General features: G+C 37.6%; 1 protein-coding gene across 1 annotated transcript in view; it reads right to left on the bottom strand.

Moving 5' to 3' along the window:
• TMEM232 (transmembrane protein 232) overlaps window positions 1–20,178 on the bottom strand; it is a 250,664-nt gene that overhangs the window by 115,310 nt on the left and 115,176 nt on the right. The window contains 2 exon segments of the mRNA XM_024743356.1: window positions 14,168–14,256; window positions 14,258–14,416. Of these exon segments, the coding sequence (XP_024599124.1) occupies window positions 14,168–14,256; window positions 14,258–14,416 (248 nt within the window).

The raw sequence follows: 20,178 nt of genomic DNA, 5'->3' as shown, positions 1-20,178 counted from the left end.
CACTATTTTTACCATTATTGCAAAGCTTTACAAAAGCCGATTCCACAGCTAGACTGTCCTTGTCCCAAATGTCAATTTTTTTTCTTCTTTTTTGAATCAGGTGGGTACACTAGTGAAAGATTTTGGAAATATTTTGAAGGTAAAGACTATCTTGTCTGATAGATTAAGCATGGAATGTGAGTGAAATAGAGACAGATGATTTCAAGATCTGACTCAATAGAAGGATAAATTTTCTATTCACTGAGAAAATAATGGAATGAGCAGTTTGGGGTTAGAGGGAGATTAGTTCAATTTTGGATATGTTAAAATTGAGGAGCTTATCAGCCCATCTAAATGAAAACACAGTGTAGATGGCTGTACACCTGAGTACAGAATTCAAGGGAAAAATTAGGCTCCTAAGGGACCAAGAGACCAAGATAAAAAAGTTTATCATTATGAACCTCACTAACTTAAATTAATTGAATGATTTATTTCACTTTTTATCCATATGCTTCAGCTATATGCCTAGTTTACTCAGGTTTGACTAGGTTGAAATTCTATGGGATAAATTTGGCCAAGATATTTGTTCTTCTCCATAAGCCCATTCTTCTAGCTCTGCATTTCAAAAATACACAGCAGGCCCCAAATTTTGCTGCTGAATGCACAGCAAATGTTTCTCTTTCACCTTATCTTCTGCTTTAAAAATACTAATCTGTGTGACTGTCAAACTACTGACTATTAAATGGAGCTGTGCAACTTTTTAAAGAGGAAGATGATACACTTAACTCCTGAGTATGCAAGGAATTAACCCTTAAAATTGTATAAGAACATGGGATAATTGATCCTTTATACATGTCTATTGTTCCTTTCTTCTCCCTATTTGTTGTTTCCAAGTCATACACTGCATTCCTTGGAATATCTTGCCAGTTTACAAGCCTAAATCTACCAGGCAATTTGTAAGCCTGAAACAGGGTGCATGTGTTCAGCTATAAATGAAAATAGCTATCTGTCTGTCTTTAGATAGAATAGGTACTTTAGATAATGCTATTTTAATCATTTAAATTAAAAAAAAATTTTTTTATCTAAAATAATTGTAGATTTTTTGCACTAGTTTTTATCTTATAATGTGGACATTCTACTATCCTCTATTAAAATTCTCCTTCGAGATACAGAGCTATAGAAGACCAATCAGAAAAAATAAATATGGAGGACACATTTTAATATAGCTTCTTGCGCAGGGGAAAGTGGTTCCTTGTAAACTTAAAATGCTGGACTTTCAAAGACAGATGCTGATACTGGGGTAGGACAAAGCCTAGCTGTATCATCGAAGATAATCAGAAAATTGCCACATAAATATGACTAGGCATTCATTTTCATTCAATAATTCCTAAAGATTTAGCTCTAGAAAGTTACAAATTTTAGTCACATCCTGTCCATGTACCCTTAAAAGGGAGTCTATTTCAACTATTAGAATGTTGCTACCTCTCTACGAAATTATAGGAGTTTTTCAAATATGGAAGAAACAATAGGTCTGCAGTACCCCTAGATGTTCTCAAACAGGCACGCTGAGATCCACATAATTATAGAAAATTAAACCATTCTCCTTTTGTTAGTCCACTCACATGTCTCCCAGAATTTAAGCAGGGGGAGGGGGGAGCGATAAGGAGGAAAGGAAAAATGAGAGATGAAGGGATCTGGCTGGTGCGACAATGCTACCTACTTCCCTGACCAAATCAGATTTGAGTTTCCTTACCATTAAAACACAGAAAACGTTTATTACTCTGGGCTAGTTTCATCCTCAGTGACTCCCTAATAGTAACCCGTTTTCTACCAAGACAGTGCCAGCCATAGTAATCTTTTGTGGTCCCAGTTATACAAAAAGACTAGAAGTGCACTTTCTATCACACATTACAGACACCAGTGGGTGTTAAACTAACCTATTTTTTTCCCACCAACCTGATACTGCTGTGGTGGTAGTAATGGTTTTTTGTTTTGTTTTGTTTTTGGTGCCTGCCCATTCTTCCTCAGATTGTTGTCTAGTTATTTTAAAAACCTACTTGAACTTGAAAATAATAATATATTTTATGATTAATCTTACCTCTCCTCATTTTAGTCTCCAATTGAATCTAAATGCAAGTGGGCTGAGAAAAGAGTACTGAAGGTGGCCATCCACACACTGGAGGGAAAATATGCCTATTATCCCACTGTTGTAAATCACCAAAACAGGCAAATAGGATCATTCAAGTCCTAAAGGGAATTTCAGGCGTCTGAACTGCCCACATTGACGGTCTACATCAATCAAATTTACTGCCCTCTTGTCCAATTCCCATTCATGCGGTACCATATAGCCACATGAAAGGGGAACGGCTTTCTGACAGTGAGGTTTGCTTGGCAACAGAGCATACGAATACTGAATAATTTCTGTTTCTGATGACTGCAAACCCTATTGACTCACAGTTAGATTAGATGCATCCCTAACTATAGAAAGAAAGAAAATGCCTTCTTGAGAACTCTTTTAGTGCTTCTGTTTATTTAAGTATATCCTTTCCTAAATACAGAGTGTTCTGTCTACATATCCTCCCCCAAAACAATTATATGCTTCTTTCTCATATCTTCCAGCCAAATTACCATGACTTAGGGCCTATCACTTTATCATACTCCTGAACATATCTGACCTAGTGGCAATACAGCTCTGAAATACAAGGCTAAAGTGACTGCTTCTTGAGCCAGGAGTGAAAGAATTGACAGTAATAGTACTACTCACCAGTCCTATCTGGACTCATATGTAATATCGATGGGTATTCTATCATCAAGAATTTAGAGATTTTCGTAACATGGGGATTATTAATAGAGTAGTATATGGAATGGAACAAGAGAGGGGGAAGGGAACTTGTGCATTACTTTATTCGAGGTTTTCTTTTATATGCATGCACCTGTCACATCCTCTCCCTGCTGGATATCAGGATGTTTACCATGTGGTTGATTCTTGGGCCAGCTGTGTTTAGAACTGTGTGTGAGAGCAAAGTGCTCTGTGATGACTGCGGACAGCTAGATGAGTATAGAAATGTTGGTAGCTTTTCTAAAATGAAGCAGAGGCTCTTGCCGGTAGATTTAAGAAGGCTGGGCCTGCTCAGTTGTTTTGGTTTCTGCCAGCTGCTCCTGCTGCCACTTCCACTGCTCCCTACCGCCTCTATCACCACTGCTGTGATACAGTGATATGCTGAAAATAAACCTGAAAGTACTCAACTCACACTTGACTAAAATGCCTCAGAGGTCAACATGCAGATATTAACAGAGAGGTGCTGGCCCAGGTTCCCGGCAGGGGTTAATGACCCTGCCTAAGCCCATGGGCTGTATCACTTCCCAGAATCCTCTCTCACAACCAGATACGGTTCTGTCAGGTAAGTTGTCTGAGTGCCAAATGGAATTCACTGTTTATTGTCCTTCTTCCTATATTTTATCTATGGACAGAAGAAGGTGAACATTACAGGAGTAAGACCCATAGGCATCTGAGAATTCGTGAGGATGAGTATGTCAACTTTTGTTTAAATGCTTGGCCTTTAGAGAGGGACTTCTGAAAAATCACCACTGGCTGCAACACATGCTTTTTATACCCCAGCAGGAAAAGAAGCTAGAGAAAGCATTATATGTGCCTTTTTTTTTTTTTTTTTTTTTTGCTATAATTCACTTATTACAAGCTTTCCTTGCTAGATATCAGTATGCTGATAGGTGGTAGATTTGTCAGCCAGCTGTGCTTAGACTTCTGTGTGACAATACTGGTTTGCTTGGATAAATGGTTTAGTAAAATTACAAGGTTAAAGATAGGCTTTTTCCTTTGAATAGCTTGATGTAGGAAAAAATAAAACAGAATGAGGACCAATCAACATTAGTTCTAACTCGACAAGACTCAGGTTAGTGAACTATTGTGAAGAGCCAAGAATTTAGTGACATATCACTTCAGCTATGATGGATGCTTAGCAATTACTGATCTTATATTGCAGTGAGAGTTGGCGTTGAAGGTGGAGGCTGTTCAGAATGATAAATGGATATGACAATTTATTAAAGATATAAGGCATGATTAGTGTTGGATATAGATGCACCCTTTTAAGAAGGAGATGGAAGATGAGGGAAAGAAAAAAAACAAGTGAAAAGGGAATTTATAATGTGAAAAGTTTGGGGAAGAAAAAAAATATGCAGCACACACCGAATTTATAAACAAATGCAGAAATTCTAGAAATGTAGCAGCAATGTAGTGTGGAGTTAATGAAGACATGCATGAAACAGATTTATCACACAATTCTCATACATTCATGGCACCATCTCTCATTCTCCTGACTAGGTCTTTCCTCATGCCCTTCTCTGGTCACTGCTATCCTCCACCAGGTTCTATACTATAGAACATCCAGGGCCTGTTTGGAGGACATTTTGAACCTGCTCTGTGGCGTCTGATTTCACTGCAGTCCTTGGCGTGAACATTTTCACATAGTCAGGTTAACTTGTTTGGTCTGAGTTTTACTTTCTCAAATAAAAATGGAGGACATGAAGTACTGGACCTAAAAATGTTATGGGAAGAAATTAATCTCCTAAATGTTTATCTTTGTCCTTTGTTTGTTGGATAAACTAATAGAAGAGACACACTGTGCCATTGCTAATGATATAAATACAGCATTAACAAATCTTATCTTTTAAAAAGAATGGAAAGAGTGGTGAAATTTTAAAAAGGCCTATAAGCCTATGAAATAACCAGAAAGACCATTAAGATATGTTTCTAAGTGATAATCTAACTTCATAATTTCTTGGTATTTTGATACATGCATATATTTCATTAGAGGTTAGAAATTCATTTCTGTCATGTGTACATAGCTATACATATATAATATACAGTATACAGTATTACTGCCCTTCCTGACCAATGGATCTTGTCTACAAACTTAGAAAGCTTCATGCATTGGTTTGGCACTTAACTTTTTGTTGTTGTTGTTAGGTAGATACTGCAAGGTCTTTGGAAGTATGCATCATATATAAAAAACTGCAATCCTTTTGTCATCTGCATTTATATTTTTTGTATAGTGAGCAGAAAGTGCTGCTCAGAGATACTCAAAGAGGGATATTCTATCACTGTCTAGGTATATTATTTTGGAAATTCTCCCTTGTCCGTCCTTGAAATCAACATCTCCATAGACTTAAAAATTTTTTAAAGCATTACTATATATTAATTAGTTATCAGAACCGTCCATGACTTTTTCTCAAGTTGTTATAAATTGTAGATTTTCTCCAACCTCTCTGGCTATATCTAAGGTTTGGTTTGTTGTTTATTTTGCTATCATTCTCTTCCTTCCAGATATTAAACAGTGGTGTTCCTCAAAATTCCACCCCAGGTCTGCCTCTCATCTCACTTGATGTTCTTTACCAAGGCAGTGTTGCTTGTGCCCATGACATTAGTCACCACCTTCATTCAGTGACTCAGCCCAGACTGTGTCCCTGAATAACAGTACTGTGAAACTCACTTTCTATTTGACTTCTCCACTTGAAACTCTCAAAAGCACTACTTCAAATTCAGCATCTTTCCCTAACCCCAACCACACTCTACTCTCCCCCATCACCTCTTGTCTCAGTGAATCGCACCACTATTGGACTAGTTGCTCAATCTGGAAAAGACATTTTCCTCTCCGCACCTCCTGTCATTCTGTCTAATCATCATCAAATTCTATTGCTTTTTCTTCCAAATTTTATGCAAATCCATCTGCCTCCTTTCCATCTGTATTGCCACCAACCTAGTGCACGCTGTATTACAATAGCATCCTATGCACTTTCCCAACGTAACAAAGCCAACAATGACAACAATGAAAATGACTATGATACATAGTAATAAAACTAATATATTTATTATACTGATCAATAACATATCAGTATATGTATTATATTACATTTATAGTTATGCCACCATATATTTATTAATACAATAATAATAAACATTTTTGTGCTTACTCTGTGCCAGATACTATAGTAAGCACTTTTAGTTGACTACCTCATTGATTTCTCATAAGTACCAACAAGAAAGGTGCTATCATTACCCCATTTTATAGACAAAAACATTCAGATTTAGAGAAGTTAAGTGACTTGCCCAAGGTACATCACACCTACGGTCATGTCACAACCTCAAACACATGCACACACACACACCACTCCTCACTCCTTACTCTACCATACAACACACATTCAGTGCCTTCTCATGGCTTCTAAGATAAAGCTGAAAACCATGACCAACTCTTCAGCTTCATCCTCCTGTGGTCTCAGTGACCCAGCTACAGAACTGTTCTTTTAGTTCCTTAAATGCTCCATGATCAATTTCACCGGGGGGTGGGGGGGGGGCGGGCTTTGTGCATCCTGTGCCCTTCTGCTTAGTATTTGTTATTCAATAATTATTAAATGTCTAATATAGGTCAGGTACTACTAAATTGTATTGAATAACTGAAAATACCAAAAAAATAGAAAATTGTGGGTACAAAGTCCCAAATGTCTTTATGGTGGAAAACCAATATGCTAGAGACACAATCAGTCATTCTGAACAAGAAACCATCAATTACACTCCAAGCATAGTTTGTCTTTGTCTTCCTAGTGCCTAACACAGTGCCTGCACACAGAGATGTATAATTAATGCTTACTGAAGGAATGTGCAACCTGTATCAGGAGTTCTGTTTTCCCCCTACCATTTAAATCTGTACCGAGAGCCCAGGAAAGACTGGGTTAGTTGGGGAGCGACATTTGCTCTGACATGTGGACAAAAAGCACCTGCCCTGGGTACTAAGGTTTTCAAAGATTCATATGCCCAATCAAGTACTTAATCCTATCAAGGAGACATTTAGAAACTGGGGAAGATTAAGCTTCATTAAATATGACTTCATATTTTCTGAGAATCTAGAGAGTGGGAAGACTACTCCAATTTGATTAACGTCATATCCAAGTTTAAATTCTAATTAAAGCAGGTAATAAACACTTGTCAACCACTGCAAAAGCATTTCATCACAAGCTAAACAACATTGCCCTTTTCTTTTTTTTTTTTTGTTTTGCGGTACGCGGGCCTCTCACTGTGTGGCCTCTCCTGTTGCAGAGCACAGGCTCCAGACGCACAGGCTCAGCAGCTATGGCTCACGGGCCCAGCCGCTCCACGGCATGTGGGATCTTCCCGGACCGGGTCACGAACCCGTGTCCCCAGCATTGGCAGGCGGACTCTCAACCACTGTGCCACCAGAGAAGCCTGCCCTTTTCTTTGAAAGAGCAAAGTGCACATAAAAAACAAAACCCCAAAAAACAGATTTTGTTTTTGTTTTCTGTTGCACAACTTTTGTCTTCTCATAGGGCTGTCATTTGAATCTAATTGATCTGTATTTGAAACGTATCAATAGAATGTTTTTACATCTCATCCAATTCATTTTAATACCTGTGCCATTTTTAAGATTCTGCATTACATCATGTTACTGTGAATGGAGAACTCCTGGGGTTGATGATCGTATTGAAGCTGGACAGCTGTCTTATAAGCACAAAGCCACTGCAGTGAAAGTGGCAGCTAAAGCTATGGCCCCACTGATAACACCTAGAATTCCTCTTCAGACCAAGGCTCCACTGGAAAGGCAGGAAAGGAGAGGAGACAACCTAAGATAGATGGGGACTGACCTATCTCCTAGGGAAGACCGGAGGTAAACAGAGTCATGTATTGGAAATGGATGTATTTTGCACAGTCCTGTCGCTGGCAATTGGACTTCACTTCCAATACTACTTCACTCTAGAAATTTTAACACTTTAAATGACTGATCTGAGCTGATCATCTAACCAGCATTTTAATAATAAAATATTTCACAAAAGTTCAAAACATAGGGGCCCATCTCTGAAGACCCATTCGTGTTCTCTATTTCTCTTCAGCTGAAAATTATAATCAGCCATGTGAACTATCAAGATTCCAAACTTTACTCTTCCATAATGGGTCTTGATACTGTACCCTCAAAATGCATGTATGACTTGGAACCAGATCTGAATTGTGTTTTAATTCAAAAACTAGAAACAAGAAGGGAAGCAAAACATAACCAAAAATGAAATCATCGGGAAACTGTATGTTCTTTTTTAAAGGTTTCTAGCAGTAATTCATAACTTATGTAAATTTTCCACATATTATTTATCACAATTGTATTAATAAATATTATATTATGAAGAAAATAAATATTTTAGAAAATCTACTCAATTATAGAACAAAAGGATAAGAAACTAACATGTCCAGACTCTTTACATACATTCTTTCCTTCTATCCTCAGGACAAACCTAAGAGGAATGTACAACTTTTATATTTTTATAGAAGCCTAAGGCTCAAATAAGTCAAGTAACTTACTCTAAATCAATCAGAAAAAAAGCTATAAGATAAACATTCTTGATATTCTGTAAAGGAGGCATAGACTTTTTTCTCCTGCATGAAACAGAACTAGACAGATATGTTTAAAGCATTTTATTTAAGAATCTTTTCGAGCTCTCCTTTTTTAAATCTCTCTCTCCAAATAGATATATTTATATATATTTTTCCTCCATTGACTTTAGCTAAAAATCATACTACTTAATGGAAAGTGCCTCCTCTGACATAGATTTCCTAATATTAGCTAGAGAGATGCAGAGCCCAGAAAAAAGTCAAGTTCTGAAAATCAAGATACAGAAATTGAAAAAAACACTTATAAAAAGTCTTTTTTTCTTTTTTTTTGGTGATACGTGGGCGTCTCACTGCTGTGGTCTCTCCCGCTGCGGAGCACAGGCTCCGGATGCCCAGGCTCAGCGGCCATGGCTCACGAGTCCAGCCGCTCCGCGGCACGTGGGATCCTCCCGGACCGGGGCACGAACCCACGTCCCCTGCATCGGCAGGCGGACTCTCAACCACTGCGCCACCAGGGAAGCCCAAAAGTCTTTTCTTATGACTTGAAGATAAGTTTTTTTAAACAACTGCTCAAGGCTTTACCATCACATGAAGTCCCACATTGAGGGGAAAGACATCAGCACAGTAGACTCAGGAGTCAGAATGCATTTGTTTAAATTCAAACTCTAGCACTTAATGATTATAAATTCTTGGGCAAATTACTTAACCTCTCAGTATTCATATCTACAAAATGGAGATTTTATAGATATATAAAATCTATAAAATGGATAAAATCAATCTACATCTAAGGGTAGTGCTTAGCATAGTGCCTTGTTTATAAAATGTACTCATGTAGGGTGGCAAACAGAATTGTTTGACTATAACACTGGAGATTCATCTTGAATTGCCCGGCAACTTGGAAGCTAGAATTAGGGGTCCTAAGCATCTCCCATGTTGTAAACCCAACTCACCAGGGAGCCCAGTGGCTTCCTATTACAACCATTAAGACCACTTCCCAAGGGCTCCAAGTCCTGAGCATCTGGCATTTCTAGCATCCCTATCCAGCTGATGCCCACCTACCTCAGGTGACTTGGCAACTGGGCCCAAAATGTTTATTTCTTCCTTGAGAAGGCAGTTTCACCCTTCCATTATAAGAATGTAGAATAGCAGTCATGCAGTGTCTCTCCCCTCAAAACGCAAATCTAGTGTAATGTCCAGTTGCTTGCCCAGACTCCAGCATCCCTTCCACTGAGACAATGAGAAATGGAGACCACGTGCCTCTTTTTGCTGCTCACTGTTGGTCTTTCCAGTAAAATCTATCTCCCGGGACACTGTGGTATCCACCTTTCCCCACCTCATCTCCATTCAGCAAATGTTAGCTACTCCTAGCTCCACTACCTTGGAATTGGCTCCTTTTATAAAGGAGGATTCATAGGATACACAGTAGCCTTTGGTACGACCACCCTGTTATGAAGTCAGCTATGTAAAATGTCCTGCCTGAATGACTACAGATGTTCTCAGTCAGTTCTTGCTTGTTTCAGCTGGGCTCTCTTCCAGGTGCTGGTCTTACAAATGAAGTCTTCTGATATAAAATTTTTGAGCAAACTAAGCCTAATTAGAGATAAAGTTTTAAGTTAATATTCTCCTAGTCTTTACATGTGTGTGAATAATTAGTTGTTTGTGAGTTTTTAGGGTTTCAAGGCATAAGCTTAGAAAATACACTTACCAGAAACCTCAGAAGCCAAAAAGTATAGATGTAGAAACTGGTTTTTGAAAATTTGATCTTCAGAGTTCTGAATTCTCAGCCTTAAGGTAAATTTAAGATAGTTACTGACAAAGAGAGAAAAGGAAAAAACTATGCTTTGAAGTAGAAGTATACTATGCCTCGGTTTTTGGCTGCAGTTTTTATGATATAGTAAAGAAACATAATGATTTTTTTCATTTTTTTAAAAAATGCTGAGGGGCAAGAAGAGCATGCATCCAACAGCATGTCCCACTAAAAAGCAAAACCCCCAAAATTCAATGTACAGAAGCAAAACAATGAATTTTCTTTTGAAAAATTTTGTAAAGGAAAGAGGTCAGATCTGCAAGTCATTCAAAGCAAAATATATATATTTATAAACATATAAAGAAAGAATTCCCATTTTGAGAGAATTTTACAGGCTAAAAACACAAGTGAAGAAAAATATTTGGGGGAAAAAGTGATAGGTCATCAGATATAGTGGATGCTTCAGCAATAAGGAAGATCCTATGTTCTCCTTACTGGTAAATGTTCACATTTTCGCACTGAAATAGGTACACTTTAGTGCTCCATGGCAATAGAGAAACATATTATCTTAAATTTCCTGTCTTCCTACCTCTTAAATGTGCCCAATCTTCTGTAGGAGTCCTTAAATGTTGGCCTTCTTGCTATCTTACACATTGCTTTTTGATGAAAACACAAAATAGAGCTTTCTAGGAATATGTGATAAGGAATTGGTAATATGACCCTATGCAAGAAGACCTTTAAAAGGTGAAAAAGAGCTAAGCATACAGTGGGCTTTATATTATGTCTTTGTGCTTTATCTATAGGATTCCACCATGCTCAGAAGTTCATTAACTGCATTAATTCCAGTCTGTGGACCTGGACGTGGGAGGAGGTGGAGAAATGACAAAAGGAGCTATAGCTACGGGACTGTTCACTACATGGAGAATCAAGCAAATGGAAGAAACATTTCCCACAGTTAATGTTTAGTGAGCCAGAGCCATTTTTTCAATGCATTAAAAGTTAAAGTTAGGGCTTCCCTGGTGGTGCAGTGGTTGAGAATCTGCCTGCTAATGCAGGGTACACGGGTTCGAGCCCTGGTCTGGGAGGATCCCACATGCCGCGGAGCAACTAGGCCCGTGAGCCACAACTACTGACCCTGCGTGTCTGGAGCCTGTGCTCCGCAACAAGAGAAGCCGCGATAGTGAGAGGCCCACGCACCACGATGAAGAGTGGCCCCCGCTTGCCACAACTAGAGAAAGCCCTCGCACAGAAACGAAGGCCCAACACAGCAAAAATAAATAAATAAATTACTAAAACTCCTACCCCCAACATCTTCTAAAAAAAAAAAAAAAGTTAAAGTTAAGTCTTAAACATGCTTTTCAACAACTTTTTTAAAAGCAGGTCTATCCCTTACCCCAAACAGACAGTGGAGACTGTTCAACCAGGACTGACCTAGTCTTTGTCTTGATATCACTGAGCTCTAGCCCTATTCCACTCACATCTGGTGTAGCCAGGGATCAGTTCATCCCTGACTGGAGCTGGCAATATGCACAACTCCAGGGGGCACAGTTCCCATGCTCTACAGTGTGAAGGGTGCAATGTGAAAGTCACCCTGTGCCGCCCCGAGGGACTTCGGCTACAGGGAAGCTCAGGCTGCTGTGTTGCTGTGGCTCTCACTCAAGCCAGAGACCCTAAGTTTAATTTCTAGAGGATGTAATGAGCTGTGAAAAAATGGATAAGAAGATAACATTTTTTAAAGATCAGTGATGGATGATTCTCATTTATGTAATGAACTGTAGGCTGAGGAGAAATCTCATATACTAATCCTTCAAAACCTACAGGACTCTTTGGGTCTTAACCCCACCCCTTGCCTCTCATGCCTCCTTCTCTGACCCTGCATGTTCTCTACCCAAACCCTGTGCATATGTCTCCATTGTACTTTCCATTCTCAGTATGTCTCTCCCCTTACTTATATCTTCTCCCTTTCCTTTTGATCTCTTTCATCTTTCTTTCTGCTCCTAACATTTATTTCTCTGTTCTGCTATTTTAAGCATTCCCAATATGTCGCCTTCTGTCTGTCTCTCTAGGTCCTTCCTTTCTGTGTCCCAGTGGGCATCATTCATCTCCAGCTGCCTTTTTACTGTCTATTCACCCTTTCCCCCACTGTTTCTTTAATCTCCTTTGGTCAATACCCCGTTTCTTTTATTTTTCTAGTTTCTTTCTTTCTATCTTTTCCTTTAACTGACCATGATGAGAAACCAAAGTACAGTGTCCTCTCTGGTCCCAGACTGATTTTTCTTCTGTGTCTGCGGTCCTTGAAAATGTACAGAAGACATTTGGGGATTCAAAAGTAAATCTCAATACTCATAACATTTAAAGCTGGCCTTTCCATTACACCTTGAACATATTGCAATTTTATAGATATTTATAACACACACTGAAGAACATTTTTATACTATTTATTCCTGTACCACACATGAGACTACTAAAGTGCAGGCTGTGTGATCCTTAATCTCAGCTCTACATATATTCCTCACTGGCTTTAGAATTCTTGAAAAAATGCTTAAACCTATGTCAAAACTCTTCTCAAGCATGTGTCTATTTTTCTCTTGACTACTTGTGTGCACAAAAGGAAAACTTGCCTCCTCACCTTGTTTTGCCCAGTTATTACCCCTGCACTAAAGTCCACCTTTGGGCAGCAACAGTCCCATGATTTTGGAACTCAGATAATGATTTAGGCAAATGCTGAGGAAGAAAACTTCCCAAATAATTTAGCATCTTCTTCAAGAAATCAGAAAGTAAGCCACAAAATATATCAAAGAAGTAGTAACAGACTCATAAACATAAGAACAAAAATACATGAGTTAGAATCCAAAAGCTGGTTCATTGAAAAAATAATATAAAACAGATAAAATACCAAACAAACTACTTAAGAAGGGTAAAAGGGACAAAATGCAAATACACAAAATGAGAATTAGTTAAGGGGAAGGGGATAACCACAGAAACAGAGAAAATAGAAGGAATCTTAAGACGCTATTTTGTTCAATTATGGCCAAAAAATTCAGAAAAATGGAATAAAACATGTAATATTTAAAGAAAGCATAATTTGCTAAAATTGACTTAAAAATAAGGAGAAAGATCTAAAGAGACCGATATTCAGGACTGATACTCCAGATACTTTTATGGCAGGGGCCTCAAACAGTAAGAACGGAATCCAGCTGTACCTGCACGTTATGGCTGAATATAAGCCCTGCCAAGAGCCACATAAAACAGAAGAATTTGACAAAGAGCTACCCTTAAAAGAGCTATAAGGTACTAATGGTTTAAGAGGAAATTCTACCAAAGCTTAAAAGAGTAGACAATTCCAAATTATTGAAATTTTAGAACATAGAAAAAGAAAATAAATGGGCATTTCGTATTTGATAAAGATATTTAAAATCAGGGAAAAATATTGAAGGGAGGTAGATCACTCAATAAATATTGCTGGGACAATTGAGTAGCCACATGGATCTATACATCACACTACATACCAGAAAAAATTTCAAATGGACCAATGATTAAAGTGTTCAAAATGAATCCTTAAAAGTACTAGGAGAAATGTGACAACACTTTAATCTTAAAATGAAAAGAACTTTCCTAAAAAGACTTAAAAATCCATAGACCATAGTGGAAAATGGAGAAAAAATTTTAAATATACTTATAATTTATTATATTGACATTTTATAGACGCTGGAAGGATACACAGAATTTAATGATAGTGAGAGATGGGGGTAAACTAGGCAAATGTAGGTCACTATGGAAGAGAGGCTTTCACTTTATTAAAACATTGATTTATATTACATAGTAATACCTATTTTAAGCATGAGGAAATACTTTCTGAGACAGGAATACTTGCTTGTGATAAAATATCTAGGAGGTGGTGGAGCCAAGATTTGAATTAAAAAAGAGAAACTGAGTTAAATAATGTGGCACATGATTACATATAATTTATATAACTCCAAAATGTAATATGTTAGAATAAGTGAACTATTTTGAATAGTGCTTCACTTTACCTTACAGTAAATTGTAGAACTCTCTTCTTCATGGAATCCTGCTTTTCGTTGAAATATTTCATTTGGTGCCATTTTGTCAATGGTTTTTTTCAAAGGAAGAACACAGGTATCAGTGGAAGGGAAGAATAGTTTGGAAAGTATGTTGGCAATTCTCCATCCTATATATTTGGAGAAATTTTCATCCCCTACATTTGATGAAACTTTTGTACTATAACTTGTGAAAGGATCAGTTGGGTCATTTATCTCAGCCTGTTGAAAGAAAAGAAAAAAGAACCAGTTGACATAGAATTAAATGAGAAAAAATGATGTATTATTATTAAAGTTAAAATGTATGTTTATTTTCTTTGACTAATGTTGCTTTCTTCCTATTAAAATAAGCTTTAAAAGAGAAATGCAGTTCCCCAAAAGATTTTAAAAATCATAACAAGAATTTTCAATGAAATAAACAGTTAAGCATGAAGGAGATCAGTCTTGAAATTTCAAAAATGTAATGATATAATTTCTATTTTAAATTTGTATACTTCCCACACAAGAATTTCATAAGCATTTGTAATATTTATTTAATAAGAAATTAAGCAATCAGTTGAAGTAATACAAATGTTTTATTAAGTCAGAATTTCATTTCTCTGTGCATAATCTAAACTTTCTTTGAAGTCAACAGAAAATTTCTATAGCACAAAACTTGAGTAAAGTAAAAAAACAAAAAGGGCTTTATATTTAGGTTTCATTGGAGACGTTCTAGGATTTAGATTTATATTAAATTGAATATGTCCTAATATAGGAAAAAACCTAACACAAAAATTCCACAATACTTAAGCAATTTTTATTCAGGAAAGAGCAATTTTCTGAATTTTCCTATTTATATTCAATAATGTCCATGACTGATTTTTAATTATATCTTCTTTTGAGACAGCTAGAGGCATGTTTTCCTTGGCTGGTATCAGTAATAATAAATGAAGATGTAAGTTTCAAAATGTCATGTATTATACTTTTTTTAGTGTTTAGAATATGCTAATATTAAAAACTCTCTCATAACTAAGTTAGGTGCTGCCTCCTATTATTTAAGTTCTTTCAGTTTTATTTAATATTATCCATCTTTGGGCAGCTCATTACCAGTCACTCAGGATTCATTTTAAATGTCTATAGATCCTATGGTAGAGAACAAAGGAATGAAAAACGTTTTTCTGCATATGAATATCTAACTAACCTCTTTAGGATTCCAAGATCAGGATTAGCTCAATGAAATTACTATTTAAAGACTGACTATTGCATTATCTAGACAAAATTACAGTGGAAAAAATGAGAACAATCTTATGATAAAGATTGAAAAAATACCTTTATTTTATTAAAGCAATAAGGAAAATAGCAAAAGACAAAGTAAATACATATGGAATACTGTGAAATGATGAGAAAGAATAACATGCAAAAAACATGTGTAAAAAAATACGGTGAAAATCATGCAAATAGGTAAGCATCAAAAAAAATGAAATGAGTGCTCGAAATAGGCTCAAAGTGCTAGAAAATTAATACTGACATTTAAAAAAGAGAGCTGTATTTTCACTATTTCAGAAAAGGAACTTTATCACTAGCCTTCATTGAAATATATCTATTCTTAAATATCTTTGATTTCAATTATCTCTGGATGTTGAAATCAGTATACAATTATGTTTATACTATTCCCAGTTGTGTATCTTGCTTATTAACTAGGTCAAAATCATGGAAAGAGCATTCAATTTCAAAGAAGAAATTAAATTGTGCCAAGAACACTCAGTAGCTGTTGTGATTTTTAGGACATTATTTAATGTCTCAAAGTCTGCATGTTCATCTGTAAAATGGTAATCACAATACCTGGGCTGTTTATTCTGCTTAGTTTCTCTGGATTAATTTTTTCATAAGAAAAGGTACTTCAAAATCAATAACAACATATAGTTGCACAAACATACTACTATGAGCTCTTCCATTGCTAAGAGAATGATGAATTAATAAATGTGTAAGTGAATGGACCAACATCACATGATTTCTGGTAAAATACATTGTTTCCAGGAGAGCATTACCCTGCATTATAGAATGTTAATGCTCTTTTCATTTTGTCTCATTTGGCTACGCTTTGCTTTCTTCCCTCCCAGACTGGATAGGTTATATAGATCCAGATGCCAGCTCTCTCAAATAGCAAAATGAAGGCATTGCCACATCTTTCACGATGGTTCCCTGGTTGAAAGCCCAGGTTAATTTTCTGCCATCAATGACGTCCAAGGCATTCAACTTACAGAAATGTAGCTTCAAATATCGGTCAAAGGCATATTTGCCTTATCAATAAAAGGTTTTGTTTGTTTTCCTGCAGGAAAAAGCCAGGAAAGAATATGGGGCTTTGCACTTAGAAAGATCTGAAATCAGGTCTGGCTATCCCACTTACAAATTTATTTATTTATTTATTATTTTTTAAAAATTTATTTATTTCAATTAATTTATTATTTTTGGCTGTGTTGGGTCTTCTTTGTGGTGCACAGGCTTCTCATTCTGGTGGCTTCTCTTGCTGCAAAGCATGGGCTCTAGAGCACGGGGGCTTCAGTGATGAGGCATGTGGGCTCAGTAGTTGTGGCTCGTGGGCTCTCTTAGAGCAAAGGCTCAGTAGCTGTGGTGCACGGGCTTAGCTGCTCCACAGCATGTGGGATCTTCCCGGACTAGGGCTTGAACCCATGTCCCCTGCATTGGCAGGCATATTCTTAACCACTGCACCACCAGGGAAGCCCCCACATACTAATTTAAAATGCAAACTTGGCGAATTTAGTTAACCTCTCCAGGTCTATATTTTGTGTTTAGTTTGGTTCCATTTTGTTTTTCATTTGTGATGTGGAGATAATAATTACCACCTCAGAGTTTTGTGAGGATTCACTTAGACAACAAAGGATGATCTGTCTAGCCAATAGTGAGAAGCTCAATAGGCATCAGTTGCTTCAGGGCTACCCTAAGACAGACACTGATGCTCTGGCTTTTATAAGATCCTTCCACCACCAATCTTGAGAAGACTTGAACTAACCTCTTCATGCTGAAAACAAATTTGTTACATAGCCACTTTTATATTGACAAATCTATCAAACAGGATTATAATTATACTTCCATCGTCATCTCTATTCTAAAGAGCCTTCTCTTAAAGATATTATTCTCATTTTAAAATTCAGAGACTATGAATTTATTTATGCTAATGGTGCATAAGTATAAATCTATACTTTTTGGAAGTAAACTTACCCAAAATATGAATGACCATTATTTAGATTCCAAATTCATGAATTTACTACTATTGACTGCCAATGAATACTACCCCAAACTCCAATCTTTATACATTATTTATACATTTACATTTTTATCATGTGTGCCTATTTTCTTAGCAATGCCATGCAAGCTTTAAAATTCAGGATTTTTCTTATTCCATTGTTGAAACAACATTTTTTATTAAGAAACAAATGGCAATTTTTATTATCTACGATAATTTTACTGATTTGGTATTAAAATTGAAAAAGTGATATTCCTGAAGAATATTTCTCTCTCACATAGATTGTAGCAACATGCAAAGTCAGATACCCACCCTTCTGTCTTTATATTGGGCATAATGATGGTAAAAACCAGGATTCATTTAGGTTGGCAAGAAGATGGATGTCAGAGCAGGTGAAATTATGCAGGGAATCATGATGTAGTAGCAATACAAAAGAAAATAAAAGCCTGTCCAGAGTTCTGAATTTTCCATCAATAATTAGGGAAATGTAGTACCGAAATTTAAGCTAACTCACACTACCCTTGACATGATGGAATAAAAGAGAAAGAAATAGGATATTAAGCCACTGTGGCATAGTTTGCATTAAACTTTGTCTCCATCTCTTACTATGTCTCTGTTTTTGGTCTCCACCTGTCCTTAAGTAGTCTCAGACCTGGGAACATTTAACTTATTTGTGAAAAAAATTATAATTTGTTTTTCAAACTTCAAAATTTAAATATAAGTGACTTACTGGTGGTCTCAAAAGGTTATTTCCTACAGGAGTTATAAAATCTCACAAAGGAGGACAGCATGAGTAACTCCTTGTTACTAAAATTGTGGTCCTCAGACAATTATTATTGTCATTACATAGGAGCATGTTCTAAACAGAGAATTTCAGGCCTTACTCCTGAATATATTAAAGTTTAAAAAGGACTGATGTAGTAGATTAAGAAAAGGACTAGATGGGAATATCCATTTTCCCACTTTACATGTTGTGTGATCTTGCACAAGTTACTTAACCTCTCTAAGCATGTTTCTTCATTCCTAAAATAGAATAATAATAATACTATCCTTTCTAGGTTACTATAAAAATTAAACACAAAATGTGAATATATTTTCTAGCATAGTGTCTGGCACACAAAAGTTCTTCAATAAATGTTAGTTCCTTGTTTATATCTAATTTTGGAAGCAGGATGACATGGAAATGACAAAGCCTTTGGGTTATACTCACTCATAGCTACTTCACCACCAGCTACTTCTTTTAATCTTGTTTAGACTCAGATCCTCTATCCATATGGGTGATGATGGTGGTGGGAGAGTTATAAGGCTTAGATGAGTTAATAAAGGTAAGATACTCAGCAGTGGCTGGTGCATTGTAAAAGCTCTACAAATATTTTTGTTTTCCTAAAACAACGTATCTGTTATACTGGAATTCTATTCATAAGTATTTAAAGAAACCACACTCTTTCAAAAATACACCTCCCTTTCCATGTTTAAGAGTTTCCATTTATGTCAAAAGAAGAGCCATATGTGGGGGATGAGAGAGATCGTTATTGAGAGAATAGAGACTAATAGTGCTGTTTATTCTATTTTGCTGCTTAAAGAGTACATTAGGAAGATGGCAGCATGTGGATTTCACGTCTCCCTACAACTAGGGCACCTGCTGGATGCTGGTGGGGGACCTCAATACCCAAGGAAATGGGAGGAACCCCAAGCAACCGGGTAGAATGTGGAGGGGAGTAAGGGGGAGGAGAAGTGGAGGCCAGACAGGACCAGTGTCCCTGAGGAGTGGCTGGGCGAGGGGAGGGGTTCCCACGCCTGGTGGGACCCTTGGGAGCTTGGAGGATCGGGGGGAGTGCACCTAGCATTTCCCCTGTCCAATTGGGTCCTGGGAGGCCTGCTGGGCTCCCAGACCTGGTCCTCTGTTCTCTGGGGACCCTCTGGGCCACGTGGGTCCTAGGAGCATAGGAGGAAGGTGGGGGGAGAATAGGAGAGGCGGATGGGGTGGGGCCCTCCGGGACTGGAGGGTCAGGGGAGGTGCGGAGGGCATTTTCCCCACTCACTTGGGCCCTAGGAAGCCTGCTAGGCTACCAGGCCTGGTCCTCAATCCTCCAGAGCCCCCTTTGACCTTGTGGGTCCTAGGGGCATGGGAGGGAGGAGGGAAAGAGGAGGAGAGGCAGACAGTGGGACCCTCCAGGACTGGAAAATCAGCAGAGGTGTGGAGTGAGTTCCCCCCACCCATTTGGGCCCTGGGAAGCCTGCTGGGGTCCCGCCTAAACCCCACCCCTACCTAAGTCCTGCGACACACAGCCAAGGCCTTTTTTGGCTTTTTTTTTTCCCCTCCTGTCTTTTTCTATTGTGGTTCTCTTTTACCTTCTTGTTGTTGTTTCATCTATATATTAATTTATTTTTTCTAACATATCTGTTAGTTTTCTAATTTTATTTTATTTTTTACTCTGTAATTGTTCTGCTCCTTTTATTTCTTTTCTTTGTTTTGCAGACCTGCATGGCTTGTGGAATCTTGGTTCACAACTTGGGGGTCAGGCCTGAGCTCCTGGAATGGGGGCTCTGAGTCCAAACCACTGGACTATCAGAAAACCTCAGACCCCAGGGAATATTCATCACAGTGAGGTCTCCCACAGGTCCTCATCTCGACACCAAGACCCAGCTGTACCCAGCAGCCCGCAAACTCAAGTGGTGGAAGCCTCAGGCCAAACAACCAGTAAGACAGGAACACAATCCCACCCATAAAAAAAAAAAA

Source organism: Neophocaena asiaeorientalis, unplaced genomic scaffold, assembly GCF_003031525.2.
Source record: "Neophocaena asiaeorientalis asiaeorientalis breed wild unplaced genomic scaffold, Neophocaena_asiaeorientalis_V1.1 scaffold26, whole genome shotgun sequence".
NCBI lineage: Eukaryota > Metazoa > Chordata > Mammalia > Artiodactyla > Phocoenidae > Neophocaena > Neophocaena asiaeorientalis.
This window is presented reverse-complemented; position numbering and strand designations above follow the sequence as displayed.